This window comes from Tubulanus polymorphus, chromosome 2 (assembly GCF_964204645.1).
Source record: "Tubulanus polymorphus chromosome 2, tnTubPoly1.2, whole genome shotgun sequence".
Classification (NCBI taxonomy): domain Eukaryota; kingdom Metazoa; phylum Nemertea; class Palaeonemertea; order Tubulaniformes; family Tubulanidae; genus Tubulanus; species Tubulanus polymorphus.
Window position 1 is genome coordinate 22,634,891 of NC_134026.1, and position 16,116 is coordinate 22,651,006.

General features: G+C 36.0%; 3 protein-coding genes across 4 annotated transcripts; 1 reads left to right on the top strand and 2 right to left on the bottom strand.

The window, feature by feature from the left end:
* The first annotated feature begins 264 nt into the window (after positions 1 to 264).
* LOC141899216 (derlin-2-like) lies at positions 265 to 2,775 on the top strand. The gene is made up of 6 exons (XM_074785388.1): positions 265 to 424; positions 556 to 621; positions 696 to 863; positions 944 to 1,139; positions 1,215 to 1,305; positions 1,659 to 2,775. Exons 1-6 carry the CDS (start codon positions 329 to 331, stop codon positions 1,804 to 1,806), a joined length of 765 nt encoding a protein of 254 aa, XP_074641489.1. The 5' UTR covers positions 265 to 328; the 3' UTR covers positions 1,807 to 2,775.
* A 513-nt stretch (positions 2,776 to 3,288) lies between these two features.
* Positions 3,289 to 8,058, bottom strand: LOC141899324 (SANT and BTB domain regulator of class switch recombination-like). Its single transcript, XM_074785567.1, has 19 exons — positions 7,992 to 8,058; positions 7,586 to 7,846; positions 7,085 to 7,277; positions 6,925 to 6,968; positions 6,727 to 6,758; positions 6,591 to 6,631; positions 6,139 to 6,330; positions 5,901 to 6,054; positions 5,733 to 5,798; positions 5,485 to 5,637; positions 4,960 to 5,278; positions 4,751 to 4,887; positions 4,518 to 4,656; positions 4,309 to 4,438; positions 4,088 to 4,166; positions 3,953 to 4,017; positions 3,785 to 3,870; positions 3,608 to 3,690; positions 3,289 to 3,517 (listed from the first exon to the last, which is right to left on the bottom strand). The coding sequence occupies exons 2-19, from the start codon at positions 7,730 to 7,732 to the stop codon at positions 3,475 to 3,477; spliced, it is 2,103 nt and encodes a 700-aa protein (XP_074641668.1). The 5' UTR covers positions 7,733 to 7,846; positions 7,992 to 8,058; the 3' UTR covers positions 3,289 to 3,474.
* A 384-nt stretch (positions 8,059 to 8,442) lies between these two features.
* Positions 8,443 to 12,698, bottom strand: LOC141899668 (organic cation transporter protein-like). 2 transcript variants are annotated; one of them, XM_074786097.1, is made up of 10 exons: positions 12,557 to 12,698; positions 11,330 to 11,693; positions 10,937 to 11,167; positions 10,661 to 10,857; positions 10,157 to 10,423; positions 9,910 to 10,044; positions 9,728 to 9,813; positions 9,527 to 9,647; positions 9,379 to 9,451; positions 8,443 to 9,137 (listed from the first exon to the last, which is right to left on the bottom strand). In XM_074786097.1, exons 2-10 carry the CDS (start codon positions 11,651 to 11,653, stop codon positions 8,907 to 8,909), a joined length of 1,665 nt encoding a protein of 554 aa, XP_074642198.1. In that variant the 5' UTR covers positions 11,654 to 11,693; positions 12,557 to 12,698; the 3' UTR covers positions 8,443 to 8,906. The 2 variants fall into 2 exon arrangements, with proteins under 2 accessions (XP_074642198.1, XP_074642199.1); XM_074786098.1 differs by having other exon boundaries at positions 12,568 to 12,694.
* Positions 12,699 to 16,116: the final 3,418 nt, after the last annotated feature.

Genomic DNA, 16,116 nt, shown 5'->3' on the forward strand with positions numbered 1-16,116 from the left:
GCCTCATTTTCTCAGAGAAAAAAAGCGGCGTTTGCGATGATGGATGATTGAAAAAAAAAATTTTCTTTGAATCAGCCATGCAAACGCCCCAAAGCTTCTATGAAAAAAGAATTCTGAATTCAACTATCATTCGCTGTTTGATTTGTTAAACGAGACAGTGCGGGTATTACGATTCCGATTAATGATTTGAGGATCTCAAGTTCGACTGTGGCAATCGAGGATTCTGCTTGTGGCAAGTGAGGATACGCCAGGTTCGCTAGTGTGTGGAACGATGCGTCTACTCGAGTAATTTATTTACACGACATCATTAAGAAATTTCTTGCCGAAAATGGCTATGCTGCAGTCCTTTTTTCAGGAATATGTTCAAATACCGCCGATTACTAGGGCATATTGCACAGCCTGCGTAATGACGACTTTAGCCGTGGTATGTTTTGTAAAAGACAGAATGAACCGATAATTCTCTTCCGGGTTCTATTTCTCAATCACTACAACCAATACAATTCAAGTCTTTATTCGTCATCATTATCTCAAAAACAATTGGCCTTTTTATTTCAGCAACTAGAGGTACTGACTCCATTCCACTTGTATTTCAATCCTGAGTTGATTTTTGAAAAAGGCCAAGTAAGTATCATATCTCAGGGTATTTAATTCGATCACAAAATAAGTTGTGTGGCAAACTGATTGTGTCATTTTAGTTATGGAGGCTGGTGACGAACTTCACATTTTTCGGAACAGTGGGATTTAATTGTCTATTCCACATGATATTCTTGTATCGATATTGTCGAATGTTAGAAGAAGGCTCTTTCAGAGGTCGAACGTCAGACTTTGTTTTCATGTTTCTTCTCGGTGGAACAATGATGATTGTATCCTTATATACAATGAAAACCTAAAACACAAAAGATGCATCTCAAAAAAAAGATTCTTTCCCTTAATGATTTTACAGGTTGTTGGTTTATTTGTTAATATAGTGTTTTTAGGACAGGCTTTTACGATGATGATAGTTTATATATGGAGTAGAAGAAACCCTTATGTCAGGATGAATTTCTTTGGACTCATGAATTTCCAGGCTCCATATCTGCCCTGGGTTCTACTGGCATTCTCATTCTTGCTCGGTAATGTCATCACAGTAGATTTAATGGGTAAGTTTTCGTCATTTTGGTCCTACACCTGAATTATCAATTTCGATGAATAACTGACTTCTGGCTTCTTTTTAGGCATAGCAATAGGTCACATATACTTCTATTTAGAGGATGTATTTCCTGAACAGCCTGGAGGTTTTAAGATCCTAAAAACGCCACATTTCATGTAAGCTGTGAACTGGAATTGAAAAATTATCGAATTTTCCCGAAAAACTTTTATCGAAAGCACCATTGCATAAATACATTATGTACTGTAGAACTCACTTTATTCGGACTTTTAATTCAGATGAAATATTTGGTCCGTTTAACCCGGAACCGTTATTATTCTTAATTCGGATTTTACTTAATTCGAAGAAATCTGGGCAGTCCCTTAGTCATTAGAATTCAGTGAATTCTACTGTATTACAATATTACATGTATATGAATAGCATTTGATGGTATTTGTGTTGATCAGATATTTTAAGGAATAGTCGCGCTGCGATGTCATTTTATAGCTGATATTCTTCTGCTTTTATTTAGGAAAGTTCTATTCGATGGATTACACGAAGATCCCAATTATAACGTGCTTCCAGAAGAAGAACGGCCAGGTGGATATGACTGGGATGGTAGAGAGGAACGGCCACAACAAGGAGCAGAACAAGCTCAAGATGAACAACATAATGACTGACCAAAGCTGCTTGAAAAAGTAGCACCATCAAGATCTGTTTTCTAGTCTCAATAATTACCTTTAAACATTTTAAGTTGTACCAACACAAATATCACAATTGGCAGATCTTTGTGCACAAGGAGTTCCATCATATCAATTCATTGGAGTTAAGGAACGTGCCATAAGTTGTTATTGATATTCAGGCCCGTACGCAGCCTCTCTTGGGGGGACGGTGGTGCGAATAGTGATTGGTTAGATAGAACTCATTTGCCAGCAATTGCAAAAGCCGCGGGCTTAGTCCTTTGAGGGGGATTTAGGGGAAATTTTGAAATAAACATTTTAGATGCATTTCCTGCCCAATTTAATTCAATATTTCATAGATAATAAGTCACTGAAATATTAGTGTTATCTATTCTTGAAACATATTTACAGTATAGATTTCTATTTTCCGAAAACATGTATGCTACACAAGAAATTTATGTACTGTTATATGTATATTACAGTTTAGCTAATTACCTTAACATTTGTGATGCAATGTCGTTAGTCCAGTCCTAGCCTACATGCATTAGAAGCCCTGGCCAACCAACCCAACAACTACTGTAGTCTCGTCATTTGTCTGGAAGCTTGCACAGCATCAACGTAATGGATGAGTCGGTGCCAGAAAAGAAAATAGTGGAATTTGTAATGGAACATGGAACATCACATCCCCTGGGTACGGGCCTGATATTCAAACAAGATCTACTTACAAGGTTACTGTTACATACAGAAAGTAAATTGTGCTGTGTGCATCATGAAACAATCGTTTAATGTGTTAAGCTCCATTTTCTAAAGACCAATACCAACACAAGGTTATCTTTCAATATACTGCTGTTCTGGACTTGCACTATCTGTGTATGAAAAAATCAAACGCTCTTTGTCCTTTTCATGTACCTGTGCCAGTAGGTTGTTAATTACACTAATGTCTTTGGAGTTTGTGTATTTTTTTAGGGTTGGGATTGTAAAATAAAATTTTTATAGTATATTACGACAGCTTCTTGTTATTTGTTATCGTTGTGCACATGGATTCCGATATATCTTAATCTTTCGCTGAAGTCCACCGAGATGTTCAATTATCTGATAGTAGGGGTCTAAATTATTATGAAAAACTAGGCAAACATACCCATTCATGACATTTGTTCTATGAAACAGATTCTGAATTCGTAATGCATTTCATATTACTAGTTCAGTCAGTCTGTTAAAATTTCATCCTTCTTAATGCCATGCTCAATAACGGCAACATTTTTTTGGCATCATAAAGGACTTGAACTGTATGTTTGGTTTGATTGTTATTGGAAATTTACCAGTCTCCAACTTCCTGAGGTAGAAATCAAAGAGAATCCTTAAAGCAACAGCATACTACATGAATTTGAAAACCACAATAACCTTTTCAGTCCTCTGAAGGATTTTTGTCCTCATAACCAAAATGAAGCAATTCTCAACTCGTGGAAAGGGAATATTGCCTTATATATCTGTAAGTTTATTGCAACAAAAAACTACATAAATAACTAATTCACAGATTTTCAAAAAAATTAAATGATAACAATTGTACAAAATATCAATATCGGGTAGTTCAGGAATGTTCAGAGTGCTGCATACATCAAACTTGTGGTTGGAGATTTTCATAAACAGTTTTATCACAGCTAAGTTGCATCAAGTAATTGAATTCCTGACTTGACCAAGCCTTGGTTTATTTCTGCAAAGGTAAACATATTTATTTGCTACATACAACATAGCTACCCTACAAAATTATACTATCGATGCAAGCAATTTCTTCTTGATTTACCTTAATTGGCCAAGGGGAGTTCTTGACGCTATATTGGACATTTTCCATTGAGCTTCCAATTTGCAATATATTCCACCAGCATACTGTGAGATTGAAATGAAATCATTGAATGAAGCCTTCCAAAAGTATGGTCAATATAGTGCATGTATCTTCATTTAAAAATTGCTAAGGTCTTACTTCTTTTTGTTTCATTTTGTCTAATCTTTCATTGTTCAATCTCAATTTGGTCAAATAGCTGATAATTTCTTTCATCCTCTGATGATCTAAGTAATTCAAATCAATATTCACCAATAAAACGAATGTTCATAGAATGTAATATACGGCACACATTTTAAATTTACGTACCCTCTTCTCTCTGAGAATCTTGATTCCACCTGTGAGATTTATTCGCATCCCACTTGCTATTTTTCCTGAAAAGAAAACAACATACAAATGATTCCAGTTTCAACACACAACACTCATCATCCCAGACCTAGTTACCTGAAATCTGGAGCATCAAGGAGAATAGCTTGAGGGTCAACTGTCACTCGAGACTTTTTATGAGCTCTGGGTTTTCTCACTGGAATACGTTAGAAATACAACTAACCTGAATGATAAAACTTCTTTTGATTTGTAGGCTAGAAATATTTCCAAGGATCTAATTTTTCACCCAGGACTTTTAAAGCAAGTGCAAAAGAAAACTACAATTGATGATATATTACATTTTCCAGAAAATGGAGGCACTTCATCATCGCCGATTTCATCATCACTTTCTCCAAATCCGAACTCATTTTCAAATGAACGATCTACCGTCAATGGATGTAACCTTGGTTGAGGTGCTTGTGTAACTTGCTGCAAAAAGATATATAGAAAATTTCCAATGCGATACATGTATACAACAACAAAAACATTCAAATCTCAGAATATATACCTTAACTTTAATAGTTTCTGATGTGCTGGACTTAGACGCTCCTTGGCTAAGTTTCGGGACAGCATCTTTCTTTTCTTGTCCAGATTGAAGCTCAATGACAGCTTCTTCTTTGGCAAAGATGTTGAGCTTATCATTTGTACTAAAAAGTCAATTCAATAGCCACCAAAAAGTTGTTAAATAGCCAATAGATTATTATAGGAGAATTTAGAAACTGAGAGACTCATAGAAAGTACCTCTGAATGATAGGTTGCACATAAAGTACCGTGATGGCCTCCCTATGCAACAATAAATCCTCATAAACTTTATTTTTCACCTGGTAATGTGGATCATCCTTGTCTATGTGAACAATGTGATCTCTTGTTTGGCAGCCCTGGAATTCATAAGGATAATTCCCAGATTCGAAATACTTGTTTACAGCTAATTTTCAATTAGCAATCCTTACCGTGTTAGGTTTAAGTGGGTCAAACCGTAGAGTTTTCTGTCCGCAACAAGGATATTTGCCCTGTATCGCAGGTCCTTTATCGCCGGTCGATGGAAAGATAGGATCATTTGGATGGAACTTGCAATGTCCTAACTCGGCGCATGGGAAAACTTCTCCACAGCAGGAACAGGACAGGTAATTGACAGTTCCCCACAATCTCCAATATAAATCACGCCATGTCTTCAGCTCTTTCATCCATTCCAACAGATGATCATTGACATTCCATTTAGTATCACGTAGATGAGTATAAATCAGGTTTCCATGACAATCAATTGTCATCCTAAAGAATTTAAATAGAAAGATCATCGTTACACGAAATCATAATAATGACCATTTTATGACCCTGAAAAAAACTATTTTACTGGTAATTGATACTGGCCTATATTGATATTCATCAGAGTTCATCTCGTCCTCTATAGAAATACAGTGAGGCGCGATATCATACCACATAGGCCTATGTACTTATGATATTGCAATGGCACTAACCTGCTTTCAACACAATTTAGTTTCGATTGTAAGTTGAACGTGCACAGTTTTTGGCACATGCTGCATTTGTAAAGCGTACAAGCATTCTCCGGTGAGCAATGATTCATCGTTTCACCATCGAAGAGCCTCTCAATTTTCTTAGCAAATAGTTTGCTGAAAACAGAAAAATTATAGCCATAACAGGTAAGTCACTCTGCAATATGAAGAATGATGCTAATGAATAATAGGCAGTTGTTGATGGAAAATACCTTTTGAATTTATCTTTTCGATCACGCACTTCATCCAGTTCATTGTGATTGAACAAATTTGCTATCCTACAAGAGCAAGTTAATAAGTTTCTTACTGGCAAATCCATATCAACAGATTAAGTAGAAATATGAAAAATATATACTGGGGTATTCTAACTATATGCTAACCTGGAAACTAAAGAATCGTTGATACAGTTCATGTTGCAAGGAGTCGCGACTATAGCATTCAGGTTCTTGTGGCAATATTCGATACATTTTTCAACCAATGAATCCATTTTCAAGAAATCCGATGATATGAGAATCGAGATGACATTATTCGGCTCTATAAATGTAGGATAACATTACTTGAATTTATCAACAGACTTAGTGGCCGGAAATACGATGATTATCATGAATAATTTCTCACCTAAACTGACGGGATCAGTCGCTTTTGCATCATTTCTTTTTACATACTTCATCAACCAGTCAAAAATTAAAACATCACAATGTACAGAAATATCCACTTCTTCCCATCTGTGCGCATCTGTCGACAAATACTCAGCGAAGTATTGCATCTCACGAACAAGGAGATCACGAGGACAATGGAAGTCTTGTTTTACTAGTAAGAGAAAAATAATGTACATACCCGGTAAATGCTATCATATTTTGCAAAGAGAACTTCATAAGCAACACTGCCTTAAGTTTTCATTTAACATAAGGGATCATTCATTACGAATTAGGGGAGAGGGTTAGCCCAATTGTATTCTGGTACAAAAGGGGGTTGAGAAATTCACATTTCACGCGTACATAATAATAATACATGAACAATCCTTAATAGGAATAGAAAATCAAGCTTTTGATGGTGGTCAGGCAACTTACAGTTTTTTGCTTCGTCACAAACATGGATAACCATCACAGGCCTGAAAGAATATGAGAAATGAAATAATCAATCATTCACTACTAACAAAAAGAGTACATTGAAACAAGTTTGAAACAAAATGTCATTTAGATTTACCCTTGATCGCTTGTAGCACTACCCGAGCGGGTCTGAAATGAATGAATCATATCTATGAATACAACCATTGGATTGATATATTCCATAGATCAATTCAAACAACCATTGGAAACATATATGGTTATTTGAACTGGTGATTGGTGAAATCTTCATATCCAAAATCATCTAAATTTATCCATAGAAAATTATTTGACATACCTTAGTACTTGAAGGAGTTGTATTTGTCCTCTCTGACTTCTGCCCTGAAAATATAAATCGACGCATTATAATCATTCATAATGTACAAACATTTTACTATAAAATAAGACCATGAAATTAAGGCCAGTTAAGTGAATAATAAGTTTCGCGTCAAACATACCAGTGGTTTTCTGCTTGGCTGATCCGGGTCTTGATAATTTCGGTTCACCTCTTGCAGTAGCATCAGTGTCATGTTGTGCTATTTTACCCTGTAAAGTTAGTGGTCTAGTAACAATTGCAGCCGAACTGATGTTGAAATCACCGCTGTATTGGTTAATATTCAACTGTTGAAGTTCTTCATATCGTTTAGCCACCTAAAATTGAATATAACAATTTTATCCCATCAACTTTCAAAAGCAAGATGGACCAGTAACCATTGGGGGATCTCATTTTATCTAAGTCTATTAGCCGTTTGTTCCCCAAACATTGTAAGGGAACTTGTAGATCGTCTGGTTCAGACTAATTGTATCTCATTTTTATCAGAGATCTTATCGTTGCGTTAAGCCTTTATAATCAGATAGGCTTACCTGGTATACCACTGTGGTTTTAAGGAAATAAATGATCATGAAAATCAAGTAATCTGCGGTTACTGACTAATCTCTGATCTCAAAGTAGTAGTCACCTGTCTTGGAGATGTTCCAGGTACGAGTCTACATATAACTTCCCAATTTTTATTTTTGATGTCTGTAAAATCTCTCGAATTCATGAAAGCCTTGAGAATCAAATCCAGAGCAGAAGGACCACCAACACCACCACTAGCCAGACTCATCTCGAGCTTGTACCATTAGAATAATCAGCCTGTTGATTGAGGCTGGTTACCAGGATGATGAGCTGTCAGTCAGTGTCAGAGAAGAAATTATTGAATTGAATTGATTTCTTCAGTCTAGAAAAATTAGACGTTTTAAATTGAAATTACTAATATACAAGTCATCCCCCCCCCCCCCCAAAAAAAAATAACCCCACGTTTTATGCTTTTAATGTAATGCCTTTTACAGATAATCTTAGTCTTACCAGAATGGCATACTTACACGGTGAAATGGGGTTTATGGACAACAGTTTATGGCATTTCCATTGAAACCAGGAAGTGAATGTTATTACTATGATGCAGGGGTTCGTGGTACACCTCGAAAGCTCGACATTGTTGGGGAATGTATATAGGCTCGAATCCTAGTCCATGGAATATTTCTAGGAATGAAGTGGACGTTAATATCGGTCATATTTAGCAGTTTTCACCAAGTCCTTTGCGTACACATTCTAACCCATAATGTACACATAGGTTATAGACTGGCATCTCCCAGTGGGCTTTGGTTAACCAATGGAAACAGTGACAATTGAAAGTTGATAGTTACACTCTAGTATTTGTCCACCGGTTTTAACCAAAATTTGAGCAACTGGCCCCAGATGGATGAACATGTGCCAATCACATACCCTCGCCTCGTACCGATCCAGGTATAACAAGTCAAGTACATACAAATGATATTGATATCAATAATATTTATTTCATGATTGCAAAAAATAAAAAAAAGAATTCTCATGATTAGGCTACTTTTGAGATGATTTAGAACAAGTAGGCCTAACCAAGTAACTAACAACACAATATTCTTTTTAAAGCTAGTACAGCTGCCTACGTCATGGAGTACATTTTATATCTAGTAGTACCGGTACATAAACTGCAATCTGATAAGTATCTTCTTTGAAGAATGTAACAAAAAACAATATGGTACCTCAGAAATGGAAATTAAATTACCAACAATAAAAGGGTAACTACCTCATGAGCACATCATTCAAAGTTACACATATAATTCATCTTGTGTGTCTTGTGTGTCAGATGATAAGAAGCAACTTGAAACTACATCGATCAGCAGCCTAGCAAATCCAATAACTTAAAATGCTAAACATGATATCTTTGTCAAAATGTATTCTTTGACCTATATACAATTGTCCTAACAAGTAGTGCTTGGCTGATTGTTGCTAGTTTGAGCATTTTTCAATATTGGTTTCAGTTGATTTGTGGAATGATGGTTCATCAATTTTTCTTCAACTTGCTCAACATCAGCGATAGTGTCGGGCATCGGCTTATGTAGTGTTTCAGGTAGCAATACTGATATTCCACTTCCTATCACAGCAAACACTCCAAAAAGGAAAGTGGGCAGTGATGTGAAAGTGTGGAAACCCTGAAATGACAAACAAACAGGTTATTAAGTTTCGAAGTAGACAATGGCTATCTAAGAGCAGTTTTCTATAACAGGTAAATAAAATACAGCATAATGAACCGGGTACCGGGACAATTGCCCCATTTTTCAATGAAAAAAAAAAAAAAAAAAACTTTGACAACCAAGGACAATTTTACTCAGAAACCGGGATGCGTTTCAATTTATAACTTATCATCTAATTACTGGTACGGACGGTACTTACCAATAATAAAATCTGAGGGGAAATCAATGCACCAAACCTTGCCATGAAAGCACATGAACCAACTCCAACATTTCTGCAATGTTAAAGAAATTTATAAATGCCTGAAAAATTTGAGGGAAAATAGATCAGAATGAAAAAATGCAAATACCTGACGACAGTTGGAAACAATTCAGATGTATACATGAAGAGTACACCAAATCCTCCAGCAATACCAAACTTTCCCAGTAGAGCTAACACAGTGGAAATAATCCTAGCCGTATTACCGGCATCTGTAAACATACAAGATCAAGAGGACTGAAGACTGCACAAATATCTCAAACCAAAGTATCCATTGTCAGAACACACTCACCCATGATATGCGGAACCACAGCTGCAGCTATGCATAGTAGCCCACCAAACAAAAGAAAAACGCTGAGCGGTCTTTTCCGACCAACCCTAACACAAATAGACATTCATTTGATTATCCTATCGAAAAATAATCTCTACTTTTCATTTTCATGTTTTTTATAATGCATAGATACTCGTACTTACTTTCCAAGGATTGCCATACAAAGTAAATAAGCAGGGAGATCGACAGCAGACATGATAAAGAAATTCAAGTACTTATTACCAGCTAATGTGGAAACATTCAACATCAGACCATAATAAGCAGTTGAATTAGCAAACCTGAAAAAATTTGTTTAAATACAAAATTGAATTTTTTATATTTCATTCCGATTTTCAGGATATTTCACATGACATTAGACCATATTTTAACCATACATAAAAAAATACTAACCAAATATAGAATAATATCAGACTTCTTTTCCTCATTTTAGTTGTACGGAACATGTGTATTATGTTGAAAAATGATTGTCCCTTTGGCTTTTCAGTTGAGTGAATCTCAGTATTTGGTTCTACATGATCTTCTTCGTCATTGTCAATTTCACAGATCGGATCTTTACTAAGCGTCATACAGTTCAGTTTCGCTAAATAGTTCACAGTTTCTTCTAACTTCTTATATTTTGAGTGAGTAAAAAGCCATCTAATAGATTCAGGTACTAGCCTACAAATGCATAAATGTTCCATATTTCATCCATATTCAGACTGCATGTCCTAATCAAAAACAAGTTGTTTTTCAAGAGGTCAGTCCTCATACTTATATTAGTGATTACTGAAATACAATAATAAATCCCTTTCCTCTGTACTGGCCTTCTGACTTGAGAGACTCTGATAGTGATTCACATATTCTGTTAATTTTCAAAGATCAACATACTTATGCAGATAGCCTAGTAATACTCACCAAAAGTAAGCGACTGTCACTAAGCTATGGAGACCTAACACCAATTGTATATAATGCCAATCTCGCACCAGGTAACAAATGAAAGCCAAATACATGCCACCTACGCTCCACATGACCTCCATAATTGTACCAGCAAATGTACGATGTTTCTTCTGAGAAAGCTCCAGTACCAATGTACATGTAATGGCTTGCATTCCCTGAAAATGAGGCAAAAAATCGTTCATGGCACGTGAAGCTCTCAGTTCGAACTGAAAAAATCTGATTTCTTAAACAAACCTGAAGCAGAAGACCCATTACAAATCGAATCAGGATGAAAAGAGTCAAATGTTGTACAAACGATAAAGCTACACCGAGCAGAGCTGGCATCCATAGCGTGAACATCAACACTGGTTTGCGGCCATAACGATCGGACAGGGAACCAAATATTACACCTCCTACCATAACACCGAGAAAGTATAATGTTGTTACCAGTTTTGCTAAGTAAAGTTTGTCACATACTAAATTCCACTGAAAGAATAATGTACGTATCATCAATCATTGGTCGTTTCACTCAACTGTTGCATTCAAATTAAGCTCAAGGTCTAGCTTTTTTGTTTGTTAAATCCAAGGTTAACGCATGTGCCAAATAGTGATAGCCAATAATTATCAGGCTAAGTATTCATTACATACCTCCATCACGATGCTAAGTTCCCCAGGTTCAGCATTAAATTGATAACCATTCGGACAAGATACGGTTTTATTTGTAGTATTACTAAAGTTAGCGTAAACGGTACAGCTGTCATATTTTTCTTTCGCATTGTTGTAGGGAATTGCCTCTTCAACGGTAACATTGTTTGGCAATTTACAGTGAAACGGATTCGATGCTCCATAGATAGCCATGATCATATTATTGAAAGCCATATATGAGAAATTCGATGCCAGCAAAACCATGAGAAATGCCTGGTATTTACCAGGATTTCCCAAAAGAGCTAAAATTCGATCAATATCCTGCATCTTGCTGGGTCTGTGATTAGTAATTCCTATTTGTATGTTCCTGAAAAGAGTAAAAAAAACATTGAAAAGCTTACAAACATCAACAGGGCTCGTCACATAAAGCTGAGGGGTACACAATCAATCTCTTCTCAGGATAGAGCAGCTGAGGGTCCTCCTAATTACCGAGCTGACACAATTTACCGAGATGAACCGAGATAACATGTAGTATAGCATTTTTAGTTAATTTCTTTACCGTTTTAACGCTTGAAATCATGTTATATCAGTCATAAATACCTTCTTGTCATATTTTACATATTTTGCCGGATATTTTGTAGAAAAAATATTGACTTCAAATACGTCATCTCGGTTAGCAATAAAATTTCATTGAATTTGATTGATCAACCATCTAATCTCTGTAAAGTTAAAAGTTACTTTTCTACAAAAATATCCGACAAAATATGTAAAATATGACTCCAGCAGGTATTCATTACTGATATAATATGATATCAAATGTTAAAATCGATAAGGAATAAATAAATATGTTATATTTCATGTCATCTCGGTTCATCTCGGTAAATTGCGTCATCTCCGTATAAAGGAGGACCGGCAGCTGAGGTCTGGGTGTGAGAGTGAATCTATAGATCTACAATTGAGTCCTATCGCTCTTAATCTTGATTGAAGAAAATGATGAAACGAAAACTTAACCAAATCATTACCCCAACCCTTACCCTCTAGCCCCTAAAACTAAACCTTTGGTTGCTCAAGACCCTGAGCCTTTGACCCCTAGATGCAAGATCTATTTTTTACGGTTGAAAAAGCCGCCATTTTGTATTGTGGAACGTTGCCAGATGCAAGAATGAGATGTTATCAGGTTTGCACCAGATTCAACAGTACTGTACACGATTAAATATGAAATATACGTACTAAAGCCTAACCTGAACGAATGAAGACCAAAAGTATAAAACTCCTAACACTGTTACTCATTAACGAATTATGCAACATCTTTTAGATTTTTTTGTTATATCACACAGGCGACGGTGACCTAATGGGCGCTGCCATCTTTGAAAGTAGTACTGAATAGTGCATCTAGGGCAATCTTAAGACCTGCTGCATATGGCGTCACAAGCCCCGAGGCTTGTCATGCCATATTGGGGCCTGACACGCCATGTGGTAAACGTAAAATGAAAATCAAATCCTATGCATGAGATGAAACGTCGACTAAGTCTCGCGGGTTTTTCTTCCGAAGTTGAAATATTCGGTTGGATATTAATTTGTCTTAGATGATTTACAACGTATTATATATACATAATAAGAACTACATATTACATCGCATTACTCATTTTAGTGTAAACACTAAAATGAGTTTTACAGAATAGAAATTGATCGTTGTTTGTTAATCTAATGCAGTGTACACACATTTTGAAACACAATTTAAACAATCATATATTTCGCCAGCATATGAAAAATACAAAAACATTACATATATATCTACTGAATGAGTTTTACAGAATAAAGATTTTAATTAACTATCTTACATTTCAATGAATCATTCATCTATTTCACATGATTTGTTGATCAATTAGTCTTAGAAGAACATGGATAATGTTAGAAAAACATATATGGTGAGCCAGGCTCCAATCTAGTGTGATCTGCAGTCATATGGCTCCTAAAATCGCTAAGCCTTCTACATGGCGTGTCAGGCCCCAAATGTTCTGCAGCCAATATGGCGTGTCAAGCCCCAAATTGTCTACAGAATAGCTTCAATAATTGAAACATGGTTTGTCGAACGGTTTTCTATGGAAGCAATTAAATTATATCTTTAGTTTCAATTAGTTATATATTGTTCATGATTTGATAATCACAAAACAAATACTGCTAGAAAAACCGCGATTTGTCTTCTATATGGCGTGTCAAGCCCCGAATGTTCTGCAGTCAATATGGCGTGTCAGTCCCCAAACGGTCTGCAGAATAGCTTCAATTGAGACATGGCGTGAGAAGACCCGAATGATTTTCCGTACAAACAAATGAATAATTGTCATTGATTATCATAAATATTCAAAGATTTATCATTCTACGTGGATTGTCAATCATTTAGACTCAGAACAAAAGGCAAATATTGTTTCAAAAAGCTCCTAAAATCACGCTGTCTTCTACATGGCGTGTCAAGCCCCAAACGGTCTGCAGAATAACTTCAATTGAGACATGGCGTGAGAGGACCCGATCGATTTTCCGTACAAACAAATGAATAATTGTCATTAATTATCGTAAATATTCAAAGATTTATCATTCTCCGTGGATTGTCAGTCATTTAGACTTAGAAAAAAGGCAAATATTGTTTCAAAAATAGCTCCTCAAATCACGCTGTCTTTCACATGGCGTGTCAGGCCCCAAATGTTCTGCAGTCAATATGGCGTGTCAGGCCCCAAACGGTCTGCAGAATAGCTTCAATTGAGACATGGCGCGAGAAGACCCGAATGATTTTCCGTACAAACTAATGAATAATTGTCATTAATTATCATAAATATTCAAAGATTTATCATTATACATGGTTTGTCAATCATTTAGACTTAGAAAAAAAGGCAAATATTGTTTCAAAAAGCTCCTCGAATCACGCTGTCTTCTACATGGCGTGTCAGGCCCCAAATGTTCTGCAGTCAATATGGCGTGTCAGGCCCCAAACGGTTTGCAGAATAGCTTCAATTGAGACATGGCGTGAGAAGACCCGAATGATTTTCCGTACAAACAAATGAATAATTGTCATTGATTATCATAAATATTCAAAGATTTATCATTCTACGTGGATTGTCAATCATTTAGACTCAGAACAAAAGGCAAATATTGTTTCAAAAAGCTCCTAAAATCACGCTGTCTTCTACATGGCGTGTCAAGCCCCAAACGGTCTGCAGAATAACTTCAATTGAGACATGGCGTGAGAGGACCCGATCGATTTTCCGTACAAACAAATGAATAATTGTCATTAATTATCGTAAATATTCAAAGATTTATCATTCTCCGTGGATTGTCAGTCATTTAGACTCAGAAAAAAGGCAAATATTGTTTCAAAAATAGCTCCTCAAATCACGCTGTCTTTCACATGGCGTGTCAGGCCCCAAATGTTCTGCAGTCAATATGGCGTGTCAGGCCCCAAACGGTCTGCAGAATAGCTTCAATTGAGACATGGCGTGAGAAGACCCGAACGATTTTCCGTACAAACTAATGAATAATTGTCATTGATTATCATAAATATTCAAAGATTTATCATTCTACGTGGATTGTCAATCATTTAGACTCAGAACAAAAGGCAAATATTGTTTCAAAAAGCTCCTAAAATCACGCTGTCTTCTACATGGCGTGTCAGGCCCCAAACGGTCTGCAGAATAGCTTCAATTGAGACATGGCGTGAGAAGACCCGAACGATTTTTCCGTACAAACAAATGAATAATTGTCACTAATTGTCTTAAATGTTCAAAGATTAATCCTTCTATATGATTTGTCAATTATTTAGTCTTAGAAAAAAAAGCAAATACTGTTACAAAAAGCTCCTAAAACCACGCTGTCTTCTACATGGCGTGTCAGGCCCCAAAGTGTTCTGCCGCCAATATGGCGTGAGAGTACGCGATCAGTTTTCTATGGAAGCAATTAATTGTCACTAATCATATCTTTAGTTTCAATTAGTTATATATTGTTCATAATCATAAAGTCTAAGAAAAAAAAAACAAATACTGCTAGAAAAATCGCGATTTGTCTTCTATATGGCGTGTCAGGCCCCAAACGGTCTACAGAATATAGCTTCAATTTACATGGCGTGAGAGGACCCGATCAGTTTTCCGTAGAAATAAATGAAAAATTGTGACTGATTATCTTAAATTAGTACAATAATCATTAAGTCTTAGAAATAGGTTTATAAATCGTTGTTTCTATTTTCTTATGTAAATGTAGCTGATGATCTCCTGATCGTCTCGCACCATAACGGAAACCTGTAAAAAACATATTCGAAGAATTTTACATAAAAATCTTTCGATATATATGCATCTGAATATAGTTATGAAGTAAAAACGGGATATAATTTTCTTTCAAAGTGGTTGCACTGAACGGAATACTACAATATAACGTATAAGTACATATTATATTTAGACAATATTTAGTAAGTATATATTTAGACAATAAGTTAAGAAAAAATAGAAATTCATTACACATTGACATACCGGTACTTGAAATTATCTCATTCAGGTTTTACACGTCGTATCGGACTTAAAAACGTGGTCCGTTCGACGCGAACATATATCTTCGTTCCGCGTGAATTACGTGAATTATCATAAATATTCAAAGATTTATCATTCTACGTGGATTGTCAATCATTTAGACTCAGAACAAAAGGCAAATATTGTTTCAAAAAGCTCCTAAAATCACGCTGTCTTCTACATGGCGTGTCAAGCCCCAAACGGTCTGCAGAATAACTTCAATTGAGACATGGCGTGAGAGGA

Bases quoted from the DNA above. Each gene is read 5' to 3' on its own strand.
- LOC141899324 (XM_074785567.1), bottom strand. From the start codon at position 7,732: ATGAGTCTGGCTAGTGGTGGTGTTGGTGGTCCTTCTGCTCTGGATTTG. The intron at 7,278-7,585 runs GTGACTACTACT...ATTCAATTTTAG, and splicing joins CTGGAACATCTCCAAGACAG to GTGGCTAAACGATATGAAGA. The intron at 5,799-5,900 runs GTTAGCATATAG...TTGCTCTTGTAG, and splicing joins AACGATTCTTTAGTTTCCAG to GATAGCAAATTTGTTCAATC.
- LOC141899668 (XM_074786097.1), bottom strand. From the start codon at position 11,653: ATGCAGGATATTGATCGAATTTTAGCTCTTTTGGGAAATCCTGGTAAA. The intron at 11,168-11,329 runs GTATGTAATGAA...TTATTCTTTCAG, and splicing joins AACTTAGCATCGTGATGGAG to TGGAATTTAGTATGTGACAA. The intron at 9,648-9,727 runs GTGAGTGTGTTC...GTATGTTTACAG, and splicing joins TGTGGTTCCGCATATCATGG to ATGCCGGTAATACGGCTAGG.
- LOC141899216 (XM_074785388.1), top strand. From the start codon at position 329: ATGGCTATGCTGCAGTCCTTTTTTCAGGAATATGTTCAAATACCGCCG. The intron at 622-695 runs GTAAGTATCATA...GTGTCATTTTAG, and splicing joins TGATTTTTGAAAAAGGCCAA to TTATGGAGGCTGGTGACGAA. The intron at 1,140-1,214 runs GTAAGTTTTCGT...GCTTCTTTTTAG, and splicing joins CATCACAGTAGATTTAATGG to GCATAGCAATAGGTCACATA.